At 41.0% G+C, this 22,844-nt stretch overlaps 1 protein-coding gene and 1 pseudogene across 4 annotated transcripts in view; both read left to right on the forward strand.

Moving 5' to 3' along the window:
• IP6K1 (inositol hexakisphosphate kinase 1) overlaps positions 1–22,844 on the forward strand; it is a 65,417-nt gene that overhangs the window by 36,841 nt on the left and 5,732 nt on the right. Inside the window, exons 1-4 of one of the 4 annotated variants that reach the window (XM_077858866.1) lie at positions 5,926–6,032; positions 7,388–7,610; positions 17,873–18,083; positions 22,247–22,428. In XM_077858866.1, coding sequence (XP_077714992.1) covers positions 7,469–7,610; positions 17,873–18,083; positions 22,247–22,428 — 535 coding nt within the window. In that variant the 5' untranslated portion in view covers positions 5,926–6,032; positions 7,388–7,468. Of the gene's footprint in view, positions 1–5,925; positions 6,033–7,387; positions 7,738–17,872; positions 18,084–22,246; positions 22,429–22,844 lie in introns of those variants that run through there. The other 3 variants (XM_077858864.1, XM_077858865.1, XM_077858867.1) reach the window with 3 other exon arrangements.
• On the forward strand, positions 7,744–13,682 carry LOC144290061 (aminoacyl tRNA synthase complex-interacting multifunctional protein 2 pseudogene; annotated as a pseudogene).

The following is a 22,844-nucleotide window of genomic DNA, read 5'->3' on the forward strand; positions in this document are numbered from 1 at the left end:
TACAAACTATTGCATAGAAAAAAAGGTGCAAGCTCCTTCTCACAAAAACAAGATTTCCTTGTCAAATATCCTACCAAGTCATGACAGAAATAGTGAAGTCTCACTAGAAAAAGAGACAGCAGGTACTTGGAAGCAGAGCTTTAAACACTGATCATGATTTCTGCTATAGAAATGTTTGTGCCCCTTCCCATTCATATATTGAAATTTAATCCTGGAAGTGATGATATTTGGAGGTGGTGAGGGGTTTCTTTGAGGGGAGGGGTGTTTTAGAAACTTTCTTTTCCATCAACCTTTCTTTTGGTATGTTCTCACAGTAGTTATGATTGGTCCTTAGTCATGACAGGGAGAAGGTACTGCCTACCTTACTGGTTTGCATCATACTTGGTTACTTGGTCATATTGTGCAGGAAGATCCTCAGGATGGCTATTGTCATGCCCAGAATGTTAGTGCTGGTGATCATGGAGCACTGGGTGATCAAAATATCGTGATGACCATGATCCTCTATGGTGGTATTGGCAACTGAATAGCTCCTTGGGCTGATGAGGTTGAAGATGCTGAAAACAGTAGTGTTGTGGAAAAAGTTATAGAAGTCTTTGACAATGACAGCCAGGGGTAGGGGTGTCCAGCGTACTACTTGACTAGGTGGTGGCAGCCAGGTCATGGCCTACAGAGAGATTGAGATTATAATAGGATGTTCTAGAGGCTTCTCACTACAATTAATTCTGGAGTAGGGTGGAGGATAAACCTAGGCATCAATTTCCTTCCGATACCTTCCAGATTACTAATGCACCACTGGGAAAGAGGAGGTTCTCTATGTTGTGAGTAGAGTGTCAGGTATGTTAGTGCTCAGCAGAGTCTGCTGTATTCAGAGTGCTGTCCAGGTGCTCACAGGTAGGCTCATTTGGGATACTTATTCTTGCCTAAGGGTTTTAAATATTGCCTTTGTTAAGTACTTCTTCAGCAGAAACTTGGAGAACTTTGAATAACTTGGTTCTTGATTGTTTTTTTTTGCTGATTACTCTTCCTTGTTAGTTTAGCAGTGCTTCCAAGAAATGGCTCCAGTCTTTTCCTTTTTCTTTCTAGTCTCTTGGCATGGTTTTAGACTGGTAGGTTTCCTTTGTTCCTGTTTGTCCCTCTAGTATTTACATGCTTTAGAAGTTCCACAGGAAGGGAAGATTCCGTCTGCTCCTGTAGCTCTTGTCTGAAACAAGTGTAACTGCATAATGAGCCCCTCACTGCCTCATAAGAATGGACAAGTCTTTTTATTTTTTTAAAGTAGGTTCCAAAAAATAAAAAAAATAAAAAATAAAGTAGATTCCACACCCAATGCGGGGCACGAACTCATGACCCGAAGATTAAGAGTTGCATGTTTTACCAACTGAGCCAGCCAGGGGCCCCCATGAGTGGACAAATCTTATGTAGAAACTGCAAAATGAGAAGTTGCAATTGTTTAAGGGATCAAAGAATATTTTTGGTACTAAGAATTTCTTTCTCTGAGCTGTGTTAATTACAGCAAAGTGATTTTTACAGAAAAAAATTACAGATCCTAATGTAGTTCAGTACATAGATTTGTGAGATCTTTATAATGCTCAGATTATTATATCTAAGCTTTTTCTCCCCCTAAATATGACATTTGCAAGGGGTGATATCTAGTGCTTCTTTTGAAACAGGAGTACTTTCTGTTAGTCTCAATCTAAAAATTATTCTGTTCCCTATTGAGTATTTATCCAAAGAATATGAAAACACTAATTTGAAGGGATACATGCACCACTGTGGTTATTGCAGCATTATTTACAATAGCCAAATTGTGGAAGCAGCCTGAGTGTCAGTAGGTGAATGAATAAAGAAGATGTGGTGTACAATGGAGTATTATTCAGCCATAAGCAAGAGTGAAACCTTGCCATTTGCAATATAATGGTTGGATCTAGAGAATATAATGTTAAGTGAAATAAGCTAGTCAGAAGAAGACATATACTGTTATGATTTCATTCATATGTGGAATTTAAAAAATAAAATATGAACAACAGCAAAAATATATAAATCAAAAAGCAGACTTTTTCTTTTCTTTCTTCTTTCTTTCTCTTTCTTTTTTCTTCTTTCTTTTCTTTCTTTCTTTCTTTCTTTCTTTCTTTCTTTCTTTCTTTCTTTCTTTCTTTCCCTTTCTTTCTTTCTTTCTTTCTCTCTCTCTCTCTCTCTCTCTTTCTTTCTTTCTTTCTTTCTTTCTTTCTTTCTTTCTTTCTTTCTTTCTTTCTTTCTTTTCAGATTTTATTTATTTATTCATGAGAGACACAGAGAAGGAGAGAGAGAGGCAGAGACACAACACAGGCAGAGGAGCCTGATGTGGGACTTGATCCTGGGTCTCCAGGATCAGGCCCTGGACTGAAGGTGGCGCTACACCGCTGAGCCACTCAGGCTACCCAATGTATAGAATTCTTGAATCACACTATTGTACACCTGAAACTAATATAACACTGTATGTTAAGTACACTGTAATTAAATTTTTTAATTTTAATTTTATTTATTTTTAAAGATTTTATTTTTACTTATTCATGGGAGACACACAGAGAGAGACAGAGACATAGGCAGAGAGAGAAGTGTGCTCCCTGTGTGGAGCCTGATACAGGACTTGATCCCAGGAGCCTGGAATCAGGCCCTGAGCCAAAGGCAGACGTTCAACCACTGAGCCACCCAGGTGTCCCTTGTTTATTTTTTTAAAAGATTTATTTATTTATTTATTCATAAGAAACACAGAGAGGAGTTGGGGGGAGGCAGAGACACACACAGGCAGAAGGAGAAGCAGGTTCCATGTAGGGAGCCCAACATTGGACTCGATCCCGGGACTCCAGGATCACGCCCTGGGCCGAAGGCGGCACTAAACCGCTGAGCCACCCAGGCTGCCCTATTTTTATTTTTAAAAAGATTTTATTTATTTGACAGAGCGTGAGCAGGGGTAGGTTAGAGGGAGAGGGAGAAGCAGGCTCCCTGCTGAGCAAGAGAGCCCAATGCAGGGCTCTGTCCCAGGACCCTGGGATCATGACCTGAGCCACTCAGGCGCCCCTGGAATTAAAATTTTTAAAAATTATCCTGTTCCCATGATCATAGCCCCCAGTTTTTTTTGTACATTATATACTTGAACAATATGAATTTTAGATAGCAGGTGCATAGGAAGCATCACTGTATTATAAACCAAATAAAGAACCTCAATTTATTGCCACATAGGGAAAAGCATACCATTTATAGTGTCCCCCAGGGAAACCTCTGGAGTTGTTTACAGAACAAAAAGGCCAAAACATATACTGGTGGGGTTTTTTATTGAAACCTTTCCGATTTTAATGATCTGACTTATTTTTATACTTTTTGTTTTTAAAGAATTTGCAAGTTTTTCTTCATGCTAGTAGTTCCTTAATTTAAGTCTGGAAAAGATTAGAAACTATTAATGTTTTGGATGGCATAAACTACTTAAAATCAGGTCAGTGTATTTGCAGAGGACAGTCTGAAAAATCTTTGAAGATTAGTTACACTCTGGAAAACAGAATTTATTGACTCAGTTGTGTTTAGATGTGTTTGTGAAAAATAATAATCAGTGGCAAGAGTATAAATTTTGTTTATGGTCTGCCTGTTGTTGAATCATAGTAGAATCAGTTCTAAGTTGATTATTTCGATATTTGGGTAGGTCCATTATGACTTATGAGAGAATGAATTTTCTGTTTGTCAGATTCTTTTTTAGTATATTGGTACCAACTTTAATGGACCAGGTATAACTCAGATTGTCTGCCTTTGGGGACACTTTAAAGATTATAAAGCTACTTTTTTCCCTTTGGAGTTTGGGAGAGTGTGTCCTTTGTCATCTGTGAAGGACTTATTCTTCAGTTGTTGGAAGTTTTCCTTGTTATCATTAGAAAACACTTACCTCTTTATGTGCAAAGTGTATTATTAACTGATGATCTGGAGATTTTGATGCTTTTCTGTCCTTTCATCTAGGATGGTTTTGACTCTAAGTGACAGAAAATCCTAATGAAACTGGCTGAAAGCATAAAGGGAAATTTATTTTTGTTACATAACAAGATATCCAATACTTTAGTGACAACATCAGGGACCCTGATTTCTCTCCCTGTGTTGTGCTAGCTCACCATGTTGGCCTAGTCTTTAGGCTAGTATCTTTTAGGGTCACCAGGTAGCTATAATAGTCTCAGATACACATCCAGACAGAATTTCTTTTTTTTTTTTTTTAATTTTTATTTATTTATGATAGTCACAGAGAGAGAGAGAGAGAGAGAGAGAGGCAGAGACATAAGCAGAGGGAGAAGCAGGCTCCATGCACCGGGAGCCCGACGTGGGATTCGATCCTGGGTCTCCAGGATCGCGCCCTGGGCCAAAGACAGGCGCCAAACCGCTGTGCCACCCAAGGATCCCCAGACAGAATTTCTATCCAGAGGAAGAGAAGAGACACCTCTCTCTTGTTCTTTAAGAGCGAGGTGCCTTTTCCCAGGAGACCCCTGGCCAACTTCTCCTCATGTCTCATGCTTAGAAGATGGTCACATGCCCTTTCCTAAATCAGCCGTCTCAAAGGGATAGAAGTACTGTTTCAAATTCTCCCTGAGCAAGAATGGAGTTTGACATTCCTTGGAGGTTGGACTGCCTAATTGGGACTCTGTCAGCAAGGAAAGAGTGGAGAAAGACGTCATCATTTACACCTTCTCAGTCCTTGGTTTTCAGCATGGGCCTTGGTGGCTACCAGACTTGAGGAGCAACCTCTGGTTGTTTATAAGAGAGTCAGAGCTATCGCTGTTTCCAGTATTTCAAGGCTGGGCAGTAGGTGGGGAAAGCCCAAGCCCTTTGCCTGCATCAGCATATCCCACAGGATTAGTGGAGGGCATGTCTTCAAATTATTGGTGTGGAAATTTGAGATTTTATTTATTTATTTCAGAGAGAGAGTGAGCAAGCAAGTGTGCATGCGCGTACACACACATGTGCAGTGTGGGGGCAGAGGGGAAGGAAGAGGGACAAGCGTACTCCACACTGAGTGCAGAGACCCACACAGCCTTGAACTTATGACTCTGAGTTCATGATGAGCTGAAGTCAAGAGTTGGAGGCTCAAATGACTGAGCCACCCGAGTGCCCCATAGGTGAGGAAATTTGAAGTTAAGGGACTTACCCACAGCTTCATGCTTTGAAAGCCAGGGCCTCACAGAGATTGACAGAGTTCTGGGCATTTGCACTTTCTTAGGTTCCAGGTTTATTTAAAAAGAATGCTAAAACAAAGCTTTCAGAAATTTGGTGTATTTTACATGTTTACTTTTCTTTTTTTAAAAAAATTGATTTATATACTTTAGAGAGCGTGAGAGAGAGCACAAGCAGGAGGGGCAGAGGGAGAGGGAGAGAGAACCTTGAGCAGACTCTGCACTGAGGGCAGAGCCTGTTGCTTGTGCTCGATCTCATGATCCTAAGATCATGACCTGAGTCTGGTGCTTAGCAGACTATACTACCCGGGTGCCCATTACATGTTTACGTCTAAGAAAATATTTCAAACACGAAAATAGTACCATGACTTTATGTACATATCATGTAGAAACAAAATACCAAAAGTCTGGATCTGACTGGAGATTATATTTGTGCCTTCCAGTCTGTAGATGCTGCAGAGATTGCCTCTTCTGGAGTGCTTGGCACTATCGATCCCTCTCTTTTCCCAGACACCCACTGACCCAGGCTAGAAAGTTTAGCTCCGTCCTGGGTACCCCATCCCCCATCAGAGGCAATCCTGGCCTGTGGCAGGGCCAGGCAAAAGCCAATTGACAGTGCTAGGTAGGGTCCACTCCATAGGGGGCACCTCTAGGAGTCTCGAGAGGCCTTCACAGCACCTTCCCCACTTAACACTGCCACTGTGTGACTCCTGTTTTCATACTGTTGTGCTTTTACTCCCTGCAGCCCTCTTCCTGGAATTATTTCATTGTGTCCAACAAACCTGTTTTTGAACACTTCTGGTGTGCCAGGAACTGCCTTGGACCCTAGGTAGAAATGCAAGATGGTGACAGGCAAGTAAATAGGTGACAGTACAGTGATGTATTGCTGAGATAGTTGGCACAAGGTACCTTAGAAGCCATAGAGGTGTGCACCCAACTCATGTTTGGGAGAATGAAGGCTGGGAAAACTCTGTGGGGCAGAGAATTGCCTTCTGAAGGAGGACTAGAGAGTGGATAGGCAAGCAAAAAAGTGTGTGTGCATTGAAGTGGTGCTGATCAGTTATAGGGATGGAAAGTCATTTACTTTTGTTGATAACCGTGAAATAAAGCTTCCTGGGCAGCTTTGAATCAAGAAAATTTTGTGGTTTTACAGCAGTGTTTTTCAGTAGCCTATTTTGCCCATAAATTATGAGGTTCAGAAGAAAAATAATGTTTTATCTCTTGCAAGTAAAGCTATATTCCTGCTCCTAACAATATTTTTCTTTCTTAGTCTTAATCTTTCAGATGTAGTCTTGCCTGCTACATTCCTAATTTCAAAATATATTCAGTATTAGAGAAGTTGCCCATTACTTTAACTTTCTTGAGAGAAAACTGGCATTACAAGGTGTATATATAAGTACAAAGGACCTTTCCTTATCCCAGTGCTTGGTGTAGAGTTATACAGTAACTCTGTGGTGCAGGATAAGGCCATAAATTGATGGCCATCGATTCAAAGTAGAAGAAATCAGAACCCTGAATTTCCTTGGGAAAAGCAAACCCTTTTTATGATGCTACGACTCAGCAAGGATTGGCTTCCCCTGCCTGCTCCTTGGCCTTTGGCAGAAAAGTTAAAAATCTAGTGTGACCAGATTTCTCAAAAACTCTTCCTTGAGTCAGCGAGAGACCCTTACCATTACTGGATATGGTGAGAAGTCTGAACAAGATGAATTTGTGTTGCCTTATGTTTTTTCCCTGAACGTTTATCTTTGAATATGAAATAAACAGGGATAGTTGCCTTTCTGATGACTGTTAACATATTGTAGCTCTAAAATCAAATCCTTTAGGGAATGTGGAAAGTTAGGACAGCCAGGAAAGGAAGAAAATGTGGGCTTCTGTGTGTAAAAAAAATGGGTGGAGGAAACCAAAGTTGTATCATTCAGAAAAACTTGCCACCTGCCTCTCATATACCAGGCAGCACTGTAGGTGCTGGGAACAAAACAATCCCATTTTAAAAAAAATATTAGTTTTTTAAAAAGTAATCTCTATACCCAGCATGGTGCTTGAACTCACAACCCTGAGATCAAGAGTTGTGTGTTAGTTAAACTGATGGAGCCAGCCAGGTGCCCCCAGAATCCCTTTCTTATTTATGGAGCAGATATTCTATGAATTCCAGGGAAATTGTAGCTTGCCAGATATTCTGATTCTTTCTTCTCTCTCTTTCCTGTTAGGAAAGAAGAATAAGTGGAACAGACTCTGACTGTTGCTTTCAACTCGCCAGGACCTTCTGCCTAGCTCTCCTTTCGTGGCCCATGTGCTGCATCCTCTGCCCTCAGTGTGCAACTGGCCCCCAACGCAATGTGTGTTTGTCAAACCATGGAAGTGGGGCAGTATGGCAAGAACGCAAGTCGGGCCGGAGACCGGGGTGTCCTCCTGGAGCCCTTCATCCACCAGGTGGGCGGACACAGCAGCATGATGCGCTACGACGACCACACTGTGTGCAAGCCCCTCATCTCCCGGGAGCAGCGCTTCTATGAATCCCTCCCTCCCGAAATGAAGGAGTTCACCCCTGAGTACAAAGGTCAGTCACTGGCCAGTTTGGAGAGAGCAGCAGCCTTGGGCTTTTGCAGGCTATCGGCTTAGTTTTCCTTGTTTTGTTGGCCATGTGATGTGATTGTAGATCTCTGTTGTCTCAAAGCAGGTAAATCACTTTGTTAAGCAAAATTTGAGACCAAAAGCACCAACGAGGTCTTTAGATCTTGAAAATCTGAATTCACTGGTAGGTAAACCCTAGAAGAATTCCCAGTTGTGAAGAGAATACTGTTAGCAAGATGGTTTCCCCTATTTCCTGGGATGGTCTAGGAGAGGGGAAGAAGTACTTCTCTGGCCTCAGAGGAGGAAGAATTCAATGCTTTCCAGGCTAAGTTGGTGAGACAGCTAGCTGGTAAGGAGGCTGTGTGGAGCCTATGTCTGTATGTGCTGGGGGAATGAATTGATGGTAAAGAATTTACAGATGGACTAGGGGGGCCTGGAAGTTCTAACTTTTGATGGAAAAGTATAATGTTTGAGAATATAAATTGACATTATAGAATAGGACCCCATGAATATATACCAGAATTAAGTCACTTTTTTTTTTTAAGATTTTATTTTTATTTCTGAGAGAGAGAGTGAGATGGATAAGCAGACCCTGTGCTGAGTGTGGAGCCCGATCGCGGCTTGATCTCAGGATCCTGAGATCATGACCTAAGCTGAAACTAAGAGTCAGACACTTAACCAACTGAGCCACCCAGGCCCCCAAGTCACTTTATTTTAAAATCTGATTTTTGTCACTGTGTTTATATATTTTTATGATTGCCCGCCATGTGTAAGTTAAGTTTTGGGGGATTCTGCTATTTTAATTTCCCAACACTATTATGAATTTAGTCATGTTTATACATCCTTTGCTTAAGGAATCCTCAGTTTTGAAAAACCAATACATATTAGTATTTCTTGTTTCCTTAACTCTTTTTTATTGTGGTAAAAACGCATAATATAAAGTTTACCATTTTTTTTTATTAAAGATTATATTTATTTATTCACGATAGACACACAGAGAGAGAGAGAGGCAGAGACATAGGCAGAGGGAGAAGCAGGCTCCATGCTAGGAGCCCGATGTGGGACTCGATCCCGGTTCTCCAGGATCCCGCCTTGGGCCAAAGGCAGGCCCCAAACTGCTGAGCCACCCAGGGATCCCAAGTTTACCATTTTTAAGTGTACAATTGAGTGTCATTAAGTACATTCACAATGTTGTATACAATTATCATTATCTATTTACAGAACTTTGTCATTGCCTCAAAGAAAAACCCTGTACCCATTAAATAATAACTCCCCTTTCTCCCTCACCTGAACCCCAGGTAACCACTAACCTAACTTTGCCTCTACAAATTGGCCTATTGTAGATATTTCATATAAGTGGAGTCATGTAATTCTTGTCCTTTGGTGTCTAGCTTATTTCACTTATGTTTCCAAGATTCACTTTTTCTGTAGCCTGTACCAGAACTTCATTTCTTTTTTATGCCTGAATACTATTCCATTGTGGATATATATCACATTTTGTTTATCCATTCACCTGTAAAAGACTCTTGGGTTGTGTTGTTCCCACTTTGGGCTGTTGTGAATAATGCTCCAATGAATATTAGCTATTAAGCATGTGTTTGAGTCCCTGTTTTCTTTCTTTTTTTTTCTTTTTTAAAAGATTTTATTTATTTATTCATGAGAGATACACATATATAGAGAGAGGCAGAGACATAGGAAGAGGGAGAAGCAGGCTCCATGCAGGGAGCCCCATGCGGGACTTGATCCTCGGACCTCAGGATCATGCCCTGAGCCAAAGCCAGACGCTCAACCACTAAGCCACCCAGGCTTCCCAGATTTTTTTTATTTATTTTGAGAGAGAAGTGTGTGTTTTTGCTTTTGTTTTAAAGATCCTGTTTTGAACTCTTCTGGGTACAAACCTTGGAGTGGAATTGCTGAATCATATGGTAATCCTGTTTAACTTTTGAGGAAACACCAAACTGTTTTATATAGTGGCTGCACCATTTGACATTCTTACTGACAATGTTCCTATTTCTCCACATTCTTGCCAACTGTACTTTCCTTTTTTTTTTTTTTTTTTAATTGTTAATAGCCCTCCTAGTGGGTATGAATGGTATCTGATCGTGGTTTTGATTTGCATTTCCTTAATGACTAAGGATATTGATGTGTTGTTGTTGGCCATTTGTGTATCACTCTGGAGCAGTGTGTATTCAAGTCCATTGTGTAATTTTGAATTCGATGATCTATTTGCTATTGTTTTCAAAATGGAACTAGAAAAATATTGAATTTGAAGGAATAAATATTCTAAGCCTGCAAAAGGAGAGAGAAGCCAGAGTAGAACACATTGCTGTCTCTAAGTGGCTAAGAACAGCAGTTACAAATGCTTTCTAAATGCAGCTTCAGCCACCTACTCTTCCACACTCAACACATTCATGGCCAAATCTTTTGCTATAAATATGCCCAAACCAGATAGAGAACTATAGGCCCTGTTAGCTCATGGAGTCCTTCTCATGTTAAGGGGGAAAAGAATCTCTTCAAAGAGAGTTGAACCCTGGCTCCAGAGAAATGTTTTCTAAATCACAACCACTGGAACTGGGACAAGTTTGAATATCAAGGTGCCTCCCAGGGAAGGATTATCATAGCATTGGTTCAGTTTTTTCCCCACAACTTTCTCTGCCTGAAGAACAGAAGTCTTTTTTTTTTTTTTTTTATGATAGGCACACAGTGAGAGAGAGAGAGAGAGAGGCAGAGACACAGGCAGAGGGAGAAGCAGGCTCCATGCACCAGGAGCCCGACGTGGGATTCGATCCCGGGTCTCCAGGATCGTGCTCTGGGCCAAAGGCAGGCGCCAAACCGCTGCGCCACCCAGAGATCCCAAGAACAGAAGTCTTTAAAAGCCATAGCAAATCATTGGTTTATACTTTCTTTTCTTTGCTTGGGCTGCATTTTCACTAGGAAAAATAAATATACTTTCTCAAGTATACAGTTAAACCAAAATGTGATCCTTTCTTATTAAGTCAAGTGAAGCCAAATTTATTCAAAGAAAATGGAAGCTATTATTGGTCCAGTTCATATATACGAAAATGCAACAATGCAGGGCTTTTAGTTTTTATTTTGAAGTAAATTTAAAATTATAGAAAAGTTGCAAAAAAAATTAGAGTCCCATACACCCAACATCCTCTAATGCTCCTGTGATGCTAGCACTCTAGGTAAAGCCCTATCATACATCTTTCCTTGCCTGGTTGTGGGCCATGTGCAGGAAGAGTCTGACACATCTCCTCAAGGCTGACCCATCTCTTCCAGCTCTTGAGTCCCATCAAGATATTTAAAAATGTCTTTATGAATTGAAAGCTGCAGTTAATGGTTGCTCCAAAATAATTGAGATGCCAGATGTGGACTTGGATGTAACCAGCATAATCCAAGCCGATGAGCCCACTACTATATCAACCAGTGCATTGGACTTAAACTTAGTGCTTGAATTTAATTATGGATGTTGAAGGACAGGGATACTGAAAGATCATGATTAACACAAACCCCATCTCCCCTCCTTCTTGTGCTGTACCAGCTTCTCTGTTACTGCTACAGGGCCCTGTCCGCTATTCCCATGCTTTCAGCAGTCAGCAGTGTGCCAGAAAGCCTTCTTAAGTGCTTTGGCAAACAGACTAAAAAACAGCCCTTTTATGAATATCAGGTGGGTTTTAGTCTAATGTGGAAGAACATGCTGAAGATTCAAATGAAGTTCAGTGTCCAGACGATGTATCCCATCAAAGGAGAAAGGAACACTGTATCTTTTTTCTTCTCTCTATTTGGCCAGAAGCTGAGATCAAGAGTCAGATGCTTAACTGACTGAGCGACCCAGGAGCCCCTAAATATCCTGTTTCTTATAGTACTTTAGCCCACTAGTTTTAGAATTGATCAGTGTTCTTGCCTATGACAATTACTGTTATATGCCTAATGGTGACTTCTGTTTCCATCATTCCTCTCATATTCTAGATGTGGCCACTGGGACTCCTTTACATATTGGCTCTTGTGTGCTTCTGACATATACACCCATAATTTTTGACTACTTTACTTTCCCTTACAACATGATGCTGCAGGCTCATCTTTTATTTTTCCTGCCCCAATTCAGGAACCTACCATTTCTCCAGGGAGCTTTGCTTCCTTTTATTGTAGGAACGGTATTTAGAAAAACCAAGATCTTGACACTAGATGGACTGATTGCTACTGGGGTATCATTGTTTTTTAGGCCCTTTCAGCAGATAGGTCTAGAAAATACATGTATAAATACTAATCTACACCTACACACATATCTCTTTATTGCCAGGAGCACAGATGTTTTTAAAACTCAAGCAAGCTAAGGAAAAATGCCAGTGATATTCTGTGTTTTGGCAGTAAGTTCGAAGAGGGATTTTTATTTATTTAGTATGACCAGCTGCAGTTGTCAGGTGTTACTGCATATGGTACTGAAAATGGGGTTCTAGGCTTTTGTATCCTTTTGCAAAACTTTCCTCATTCATTAATCATTTGTTTATTAAGCATCTACTATATTCCAGGCTCTGTGCTCATTAATGTAAAAGACAAAAGTACTGGGGCACCTGGGTGGCTCAGTGGTTGAGTGTCTGCCTTAGGCTCAGGTCATGATCCCCTGGGGTCCTGGGATCGAGTCCCACATTGGGCTCCCCGAAGAATCCTGCTTCTCCCTCTGCCTATGTCTCTGCCTCTCTGTCTCATGAATAAAAAAATAAAATCTTTAAAAACAAAACAAAAGTACTATACCTTCAGGGTGCTTACATGCTAATGTGAGAAAGAGTAAATAAACATATAGACAAAACAATTTATAGATTTTGATAAGTGCTGTGAAGAAACTAAATATGGTTCTATAATTAGAAATAATAAGGCTTCTAAATCAGAACACTTGAGATAGGATGATCAGGGAAGGAACATCTGGGGAACTTGAAGGAAGTGTGAAAAGCAGCCATGGGCAAGGGCAATGGGAAGAAGCATTCTGAGCATAAGCAAAAGTTCTGAGGCAAAAAGAGAAAATAAAAAAAAGCTTAGATGTTCTAAGAACTAGTTTCCCTCTTTATCAGTTAAGAGTTAAGAAGCATTCAGTTGAAAAATAGTCAAAGGACTTGAATAAACATTTCTCCAGAGAAGATACGCAAATGTCCAATAGGCACACATCACCATTAGTCATTAGGGAAATGCAAATCAAAATCATAATCAGATGACATTCATACCCACTAGGAGGGCTATAACAATTAAAAAGAAAAAGGAAGGTATGGGTTGGCAAGAACTTAGAGAAGTAGGAACATTGCCAGTAAGAATGATGCAGCCACTACAGAAAACAATTTGGTGTTTCCTCAAAAAGTTAAACAGGGGCAACCTGAGTGGTTTAGCAGTTTGGCGCCGCCCTCAGCCCCAGGTGTGATTCTGAAGACCCGAGATCGAGTCCCACATCGGGCTCCCTGCATGGAGCCTGCTTCTTCCTCTGCCTGTGTCTCTGCCTCTCTCTCTCTGTGTCTCTCATGAATAAAATAAGTAAGTAAGTAAGTAAAACAGGAGGGCAGCCCGGTGGCTTAGTGGTTTAGCGCCGCCTTCAGCCCAGGGCGTGATCCTGGAGATCCGGGATTGAGTCCCACGTCGGGCTCCCTGCATGGAGCCTGCTTCTCCCTCTGCCTGTGTCTCTGCCCGTCTCTCTCTCTCTCTCTCTAATAAATAAATAAAATCTTAAAAAAAAAAAGTTAAACAGGATTACCATATGATCCAGCAGTTCCACTCCTAGGTTTGTACCCAAAAGAGTTGAAAACAGGATCTTTAAAACAAAAGCAAAACATTCTCAAAATAAATAAATAAAATCTTAAAAAAAAAAAAGAAAAGAAAAGAAAACAGGGACTCAAACAGATGCTTATAAGCTAATATTCACAGGAGCATTATTTACAACAGCCCAAAGTGGGAACAACACAACCCAAGAGTCCATCACAGGTGAATGGATAAACAAAATGTGATATATATTCATAATGGAATAGTATTCAGGCATAAAAAGAAATGAAGTTCTAGTACAGGCTACAGAAAGAGTGTATCTTGGAAACATTATGATAAGTGAAATAAGCTAGACACCAAAGAACAAGAATTATATGACTCCACTTATATGAAATATCTACAATAGGCCTTTTGTAGAGACAAAGTTAGGTTAGCGATTACCTGGGGTTCGGGTAAGGGAGAAAGGGGAGTTATTATTTAATGGGTACAGGGTTTTTCTCTGAGATGATAAGAAAATTCTGGAAATAGATAGTGATAATTTTTTTTTTAAGATTTTATTTATTCATGAGAGACAGGGAGAGGCAGAGATAGGAGAAGCAGGCTCCATGTAAGGAGCCTGATGTGGGACTCTATCTTGGGATTCCAGGATCATACTCTGAACTAAAGGTAGATGCTCAACCACTGAGCAACCTAGGCACCCTGATAATGAAAATTGTATACAACATTGTGAATGTACTTGATGCCACTAATTGTACTTCTAAAAATGATTACAATGATAAACTTAATGTTACGTATTTTTTAAGAATATAGTTTAAAAAATAAAATCTTCATCACATGTGATCTTTAGTGTCTATTGAAATTAGTCACAAATGCCAAGAAAATTAGGGCTTATATTAGATGAATTAAAAGACCATTGATTTTTGTTTTCCCATCTGCATACTACCTAGGTATGAGTAATGATGTAAAAAAAAAAGTCAGTATCAAAAATAAGTATTCCTTAATTTATTGGTTGATTGTATGGCTCATTTAATTACCAAGTCTTCTTTAGTCCTGGTAGAGCTGCTTTCTGGCCTACCCACAGCACAGCCATTTCTCTCCATAGCAGGTATGATGCTCTGTGTCTACCAGTGGTCTGTCAGGGTACTCAAAATTATGTGCTTGAGAAGAAGGAAAGGTTTCCAGTATAGCTTTAGACGAGACTGGAACAGTCTCTTTTAGACAAAAGAGCTAATCGTAAAGGAGATAATGATATATTTAACTATATAAAATTTAAAACTTATGTTTATCAAAATACACCTTCAAAGAAAATGGATAAATATATTTACAATACATATAACTGGCCAAGGATTAGTTTCCAGAATATATATCTAAATCTATAAATTAATTCAATCCTTATGAAAAAGACAATTCAATAAGAAAATGAGTAGAAATTTTAAAAATCATTGAAAACCAAAGACTAAAAGCTGATTTTTAAAAAACATCTCTAGCCATACTGATCAGAAAGAGAAGACATAAATGTCCAATATCAGAAATGATAGATGTGTTGTCACTAGAGTCTACTGATATTTAAAGCTAAAAGAATATTATGAAAAACTTTATGCCAAAACTTCTACAACATAGATGAAAGAGACACTTTCTTGAATAATACAAATGAAAACTCTCAAGAAAAAATGGAGACTGAATAGTACTGTCAAATAAATTGAGATTGGAGTTTAAAGCATTTTAGCAAAGAAAACTCCAGGCTTATGGGACACCTGGGTGGCTCGGCTATTGAGCATCTGCCTTTGGCTCAGGGCCTGATCCCGGGGTCCCAGGATCGAGTCCCGCATCAGGTTCCCCTCATGGGGCCGCCTTCTCCCTCTGCCTGTTTCTGCCTCTCTCTCTGTGTGTCTCTCATTAATAAATATATAAAATCTTTAGGGGATCCTCGGGTGGCTCAGCGGTTTAGGGCCTGCCTTCAGCCCAGGGTATGATCCCAGAGTCCTGGGATCGAGTCCCGCATCAGACTCCCTGCATGGAGCCTGCTTCTCCCTCTGCCTGTGTCTCTGCCTCTCTTTCTTTCTGTGTCTCTCATGAATAAATAAAATATAAATAAATAAATAAATAAATAAATAAATAAATACATACATACATACATACATACATACATAAATAAATAAATAACTTTAAAAAAAAAAAGAAAGAAAGAAAAAACCCCCCTCCAGGCCTACACAGTTTCACTGATGAATTCTACTTAAATATTTAAGAAAGAAATACTTAGAGTAGTTCTACGGAAACTCTTCCCCCAAAATTAAAGAATTGTGTCCCAACTCGTCCTGCAAGGCCACTAAAGAAAATAAATGGACCTCATGAACCTAGATATAAAAAATTTGAGTAAAATTTAGTTGATTGAGTCCAACAATATTTAAAAGGATAATATATCATAACCAGGTGGGTTCTGACTTTATCTGCATTATCTGAGTAATGCCAGGTTAGGTTTCACATTCAAAAGTTAAATGGAACTTGCCATATTAATAATCTAAAAAATCATCTATGTCTTGTCTCAGCAGATGCAGAAAAAGCATTAGATAATTTCCAATATCCATTCTTGATAAAACAACAGCAGCAAACTAGGAATAGAAGGACAGTTCCTCCACCTGAGGGCATATATGAAAAACCTTCAGCCAGCATCATAATGATGAAACCACTGCTTTGCCCCCTAAGATCAGGAATGAGACAAAGATGTTCATACTCTCCACTTATAGTCAACATTTTGGTCAGTTCTAGCCAGTGTGATTAGTCCAGATAGTGAAATAATAAAAGGCATTCCAATTGGAAAGGAAGAAGTAGAACTATCTTTATGTGCAGATTACATAGAATTTTGTTTTCAGATGTCTTCTACTCAAGGAGTAAACCAAGAGCAAGGAGAAGTAGAGGACTATAGAAGGAACAACCCTCACCCTGGTCAACATGACAGCTGTGTTGCAGGCTTAGAGGACATTCTAGGTCAAAGTATAAGGGGCAGCCCCAGAGACTGAAAAGATTGCAGACTAGAAGGCATTCAGGCCGGAACAGATGAGGCTCTAGTAAAGACAGAGAGGAGGTTGCAAAGGTAAACACTTGCAGGAGAGGTAGCCATCTGTGTAAAGCTGCCAGGGTGCAGGTGTGAGGCCCACTGCCATGCAGCATAATGGGAATTTAAGAAAAAATCCATTTCTTTTTTTTTTTTCAGGAATTTTTCTAAAAGGGCCCAGGGAAGAATAGAGGCAGGGCCAAAAAGAATGATATTCTTGGTCTGGCATGTTGACTTATTTATAAATGCTTCTCACTTTGTTCAGATTATAGAGCAAATTATGTATACTGAAAATGTGAAAGGTTAAATGTAGCTGACAGAGGTTGGATGTAGAAGTTAGATGATGGGGAGCCTGGACTTTTATCTTTTCTTTTTAAGATTTTATTTATTTATGTGAGAGAGCACATGAGTGGAGAGGAGGGACAGAAAGAGAGGGAGAAGCTGACTCCCTGCTGAGTGAGGAGTCCAACATGGGGCTCGATCCCAGGATCCTGAGATCATGACCTGAGCTGAAGTCAGATGTTTAACTGACTGAGCCACCCAGGTGCCCCTGGACTTTGTTCTTCTCCTCCCTTCCCTTCTCTTTCTTTCTTTTCTTTTTCCCTCCCTTCCCTTTCCCCTTCCCCTTCCATTTCGTTTCTTTGTTTCTTTCTTAAAAAACTCCTTGGGCTGGATTTGTAGGTATTGTATTTTAACTCCTTTGGTAATGATTCAGAAGAAATCATGAACAACTTGGTTGATATAAAATGGACTGTAAACTTTTGCCTGAGTATATAGCATGGAGAATAGGTGAATAGGTGTCTCAACCTAGAAGTGCCGGTGGTTTGGTGAGGCAATTCTGTCTGGTGAGGTTAGAATAGCCTGATGCTCACTGTGGGCAGAAGACTTGTTTTGGGGATTGTTTTGCAGGGAGAAGTCTTAATGTCTCTCCACCAGGCAGAAGGAAACAGATTGAGATGATGACATGGAATGGCAGTATCACAGAGCAGTTAAGTTAAATGGTTAAGTTCTGTCACGTGTGGGTGTCTCCAGGACACACAGTCCTACTGAATGGTACAGAAGTCAGTCACTGGAAGTACCAAGATTGTAGAAGAGAGCGAGAAATACATATATACCTATGCATGATCAGAGGTCAAGTAGCAGACTTTGAGTTGGGGTAAGTGGTCAGCTGTATTCTGGAAATGTGTCTGTTGGGCATTGTTCCTACATTGATCTTCAGTTGGTTCAGGGCAGGTGATGTGCTGTGGGACAGCAGGTACCAGCAGTCTGTGCTACACAGACCCAGCCTGTGTAGACATTTGTTGACTAGCTGCCTTTTTTTCAACAGGCGTGGTGTCTGTCTGTTTTGAGGGAGACAGTGATGGTTACATCAACTTGGTGGCCTACCCTTATGTGGAAAGTGAGACTGTGGAGCAGGATGACACACCAGAGCGGGAGCAACCTCGGCGCAAACATTCCCGCCGGAGCCTGCACCGGTCAGGCAGTGGCAGTGAGCACAAGGAGGAGAGAGCCAGCCTGTCCCTTGAAACCTCTGAGAGGTAAGGGGGTGGTGAGCAGGGCTCAAAGTTGCACATCTGTTCCTAGCAGCACAAACACTTGAGACCTCTCTAGAATCCTGACGCATCCGAGGGAAGTAGGGCTCCAGGTTGGGGGAAGACAGCTGGTGTTCTTTGGCTAACTACCTGGGTGTGTCACATCACCCCAATGATCCTGCCTTCTGAGGATGGATGTAGCTGGTCAAGAGAGAGAAAGAGAGAGCGAGAAGGTCTCTCAGCCCTTTGGAAGCAAGGTACTCTCCATGTGTGCTCTGAGTTCTCCAGCTTTGTTATGTCTCACACATGAGGTCAAAATACCTTGGTTCACAGTGAGGTTGCATCTGCTTTCTGACTTGTAGGATTGATGGCATATGGCCAGTGAGAGGCCTTATGTTCTGGACTAATGTTATTTAAGGGTTCTGTAAGAGGTTCTTTGACCTCTCTGAGACTCTAAGATGAGCTCTTAACCCTTTCTCTGCACCTAAAATTTAGTTTATTGCATTGGAAATGATTTTTCTTATAGATTAGGAAAATAGTCTATAAAGAGTTCTGTTTCTTGATATTTTATGGAAAAAATGTGAACTCTTCTAGGGTGGCTGTCATCAAAAGTGTTGATGAAGATTTAGAGAAATTGGAACCCTCTTAAATTGCTAATGGGAATGTAAAATAAAATAGGGTAGCCACCCTGGAAATCATTTATCAGGCAGTTCCTTAGAAAGTTAAACCCATCAATTCTACTCCTGGGAATAACAGCCTGTACTAAGAGAATTGAAAAAATACATTCATACACAAAACTTGCAAAAGAAATGTTTATGGTAATATTCCTAACAGCCAAACAATGAAAGTAATCCAAGTGTCCATCCTCTGATGAATGGATGAATAAAAAGGAATGGCATATTTATATGAGCCACAGTGGGGATGAACCTTGAAAACCTGTGCTAAGTGAAAAAAATCACAAAAACACACATATTATGTGATTCCATTTATAGATTGTTTAGAGTAGGCAAGGCATTAGACAGAATGCAGGTTTGTGTGTGCCAGAGACTGAAGGAGAGAGGATTATAGGCAGTGACTGCTAATGGGATGATGTTTCTTTTGGAGGTGATAAAATATCCTAAAAATTAGATAGTGGTGATGTTTTATAACCTTGTAAATATACTTTAAAAAACCCCACTGAATTATAAAAAAAAGAAAGAAACTAAACTAAAAATAACGTGAGCTTCCTGGAACAAAGTGAAATCAAAACCGTATGATTAAATTACTTTATATTTAATTTCGGGGCACCTAGCTGGCTCAGTCGGTGGAGTATGCGACTCTTGATCTCACGATCATGAGTTCGAGCCCCATGTTGGGTACAGAGATTACTTTAAAAAACTCTTTAAAAATATATTATTTCACTCAAAAGTAAGTTTCAGTGAATAAGGTCTGTCACTCAACTTAGAAGTCAGATTTGGGACTTTTCTTAGACGTGGTGGCACATAGTTTATCTCTGACATCAAATCCATTCAGCAACACATGCTGCATACCCTGGCTCCTGAAGCTGTGAGCCCAGGGCATTCCAGCTCTCCTCACTCCCATCGATGGAAGAGGACACACTCACATTGAGGAGCACAGAACCCCATGAGATCTGTCTGAGTGTCTGATGTGTCATCTCCCATGTCCTCAGTTAGAGACCCTCTCTGGTCAGATCTGTATCTCTGATGCAAAGAGTGCCTTCATATCCATTTCTTAGTAAGGAGGGTCTCCAGGTGTTAAGACTCTTGTGGAAAAATAGACTCTAGTCTGCAGAAGCATTTCTTCAGGGCTTCCTTGTCATTCCCCAAGGGGCTTCCTCTTCACTGATGATTGTGGGACCTAACCTTGGTGACAAGGAATGTTCCCCAAATCTTCAAGGCCATTGCTGGCATTGATGTCTTTCTCTCAACAGCTCCTTAGAGTGGGCTTTCTTCTGTTCTCCAAAGGACAAAAGTTGCTTCATGAATCATATGGTGAAAAGCCAGTGTATGTAGAATAACATCAAAGTCTACCTGTGTCAAAGTTTAGGGCTCTGCTCTGCAAGTGACAGCTCTATCTGCAGTGCCCAGAGATCTGGCCTGTTCACGGATGCTCTAAGTTAGTCCCAGGAGCAGAGCTTGCTTCTTCACCAGGACCAGAGCTGTGACACCAGGGGTGATGCCAAGAGGCAAGGGTTTCCCCGTGTAGGCACAGAGAACTTACTTGGGTTTACATGGCAGATGAATAAACCTTGTTTCTTAAAGGGGATAAGAAAAAAAAGGCATTAGTGTCTCTTCTGTTTCCAGCAGAAGGAAAGGTAGTGCCTGGCTGTGTCTTTCAGCCGCTTTACCCAGCCTGCCAGCCACCCTGTGGGGGAGCATCCACATTTCCAGTACACACTTGCCCTGGTGGTTGGCTCAGTTCTGTCTGACTTTGTCCACCCACAGTTGCAGGAGGCAGGAGTTGGGGACGGGACAGTGGCATTTGCTGTTGCTGCAGCGCTCCCCCTCTGCAGCAGACTTGCTCTGCCGTTTCCTGGGCACATGGCTTCACTAGTGCTCTGCTCTGCTCTGCTTGGCAAGTTACTTCAAAGATTTTTTTTTTTTTTTTTTTTTTTACTTCAAAGATTTTTAAGTTGGGGGGAAAATGAAGTTGTAAAGTTGTATTTTCATTTGGACTAGACTTTTCACTAAAACCGTCTTGTGGTTTGACTGGCTTTAGAAACAATCTCCTTACTGAAGTGGCTTCATTTCTACCTCGTCTGGTGAGAAACCCAGGCTCTTTGGGGCCTGTCCTGCTTTTGTTTTCTTTCATGTTTTTCTCTTTCTTCCAAGTCTGATAACATAAGCAGACATTCATAAGCATGTAATGTCAGCGTATGTTTTCTTTAGAACTTATTAAAAATTCAGTTGTAGACGTGGATAAAAACAGGATAGTTACTCATGTTCTTGACAGTGGCTTCCCATGCTCCACCCTATATTTATGAAGTGTAAAACTGTACATTTGTCAATTTTTGTATTTTTTTAAATTTTTATTTATTTATGATAGTCACAGAGAGAGAGAGAGAGAGAGAGAGAGAGGCAGAGACACAGGCAGAGGGAGAAGCAGGCTCCATGCACCGGGAGCCCGACGTGGGATTTGATCCCGGGTCTCCAGGATCGTGCCCTGAGCCAAAGGCAGGCGCCAAACTACTGCGCCACCCAGGGATCCCTATTTTTGTATTTTTTTAATTGTAAAGTACACCTATCAATTTATCGTTTTCACCTTTTCTTGGAGTAAAGTTCAGTTGATAGTTACACACTGTTTGCAACCTTCATTACCATCCATTTTCAAAACTCCTTTTCATCTCCAGCACAAGCTCTATACCTGTTAGCTAACTCTGCATTCCCCATCCCCCCGGGTCCCTGGCAGCGACTGTTCTGTTTTCTGTTCTGTGACTGTGTATGCACTTACCTTAGATGAGTGGAATCCTACAGCATTTCTCCTTTTGTATCTGGCTTATTTCACTTAGCAAGATGTTTTTAGGGTTCATCTAGGTTGTAGCCTATATTAGAATTCCCTTTTTATTGCTGAACAATCCTTCACTGTATGGGGACGCCACCTTTTGTTTATCCATATTCAATGCACTGATGGGCACTTGGGTTTTTCCACCTCTTGTTTATTGTAATGCTGCTGCGAACATTAGTGTCAAGTTTCTATTTGAGTTCCTGTTTTCAGTTCTTTCAGGTACGTACCTAGGAGTGGAATTGCTGGATCATATGATAATTCTACGTATAACGTTTTGAGGAACCACCAGACTTTCACAGCGGCTGCAGCAGTTTGCATTCATTCCCTCTGGCAGCATACGGGGCTTCCAATTTCTTCACATCCTCTACAACACTTGTTCCAGTTTATTTTTATAATAGCCTTCCTAATGGATCTGGAGTGGTATCTTCATCACATAATTTGATGCCAGGAGTTATTTTCGAGACAGTTTTCAGAGACACAAGTATAAACACTACTTATTACCCACTTTTATGTGCTTATGCATCCAGGGCCCCTGTGCCATCCATCAGCAGGGGCTGTGGGTGGCAGATTAGACCTGACCTAGGCCTCCTCCACCCTGTGCAGCGAGACCCCACGCGGGGACTTGTCTGAGCTCCTCAGCAATGTGTCCTGTTCTTTCTTCTTAGCTCCCAGGAGGCAAAGAGTCCAAAGGTGGAGCTCCACAGCCACTCCGACGTCCCTTTCCAGATGCTGGATGGCAACAGCGGTCTGAGCTCTGAGAAGATCAGCCACAATCCCTGGAGTCTGCGCTGCCACAAGCAGCAACTGAGCCGCATGCGCTCCGAGTCCAAGGACCGAAAGCTCTACAGTATCCTTGTCACCATACCTTCAGCAGTGCCCCCTCCTGGGACCATGGGTTGGTCCTGTGTCAGGACATCTTCTAGCACTGTGGCTGTGAGGCCTTCTCTGTCTGGGAGCCCTTCTTGCTCTCACCTCCCTTTTTCATAGGTTCTTTGTCTTTCTTCGTTTTATTGACACGGTTTTTTCTGCTTTTTGGAGCTGGTAAGCCTGGCAGTTCAGAAGAGCGCTGTCCTATAGGGACAGTGGAGGTATCTGTATCTGTGTTTAGTGTGGTAGCTACTAGCCACACTGACTAACTGAAACGTGGCTGTTGTGACTGAGTTAAAGAATTTTACATTTATCTAAATTTAAATTGCCAGATGTGGCTAGTAGTTAGCATATTTATCAGTGCATACCTAGAATCCGGGATCTGCCTGTGTGTAT

The sequence above is a fragment of the Canis aureus genome, chromosome 19 (assembly GCF_053574225.1).
Source record: "Canis aureus isolate CA01 chromosome 19, VMU_Caureus_v.1.0, whole genome shotgun sequence".
NCBI lineage: Eukaryota > Metazoa > Chordata > Mammalia > Carnivora > Canidae > Canis > Canis aureus.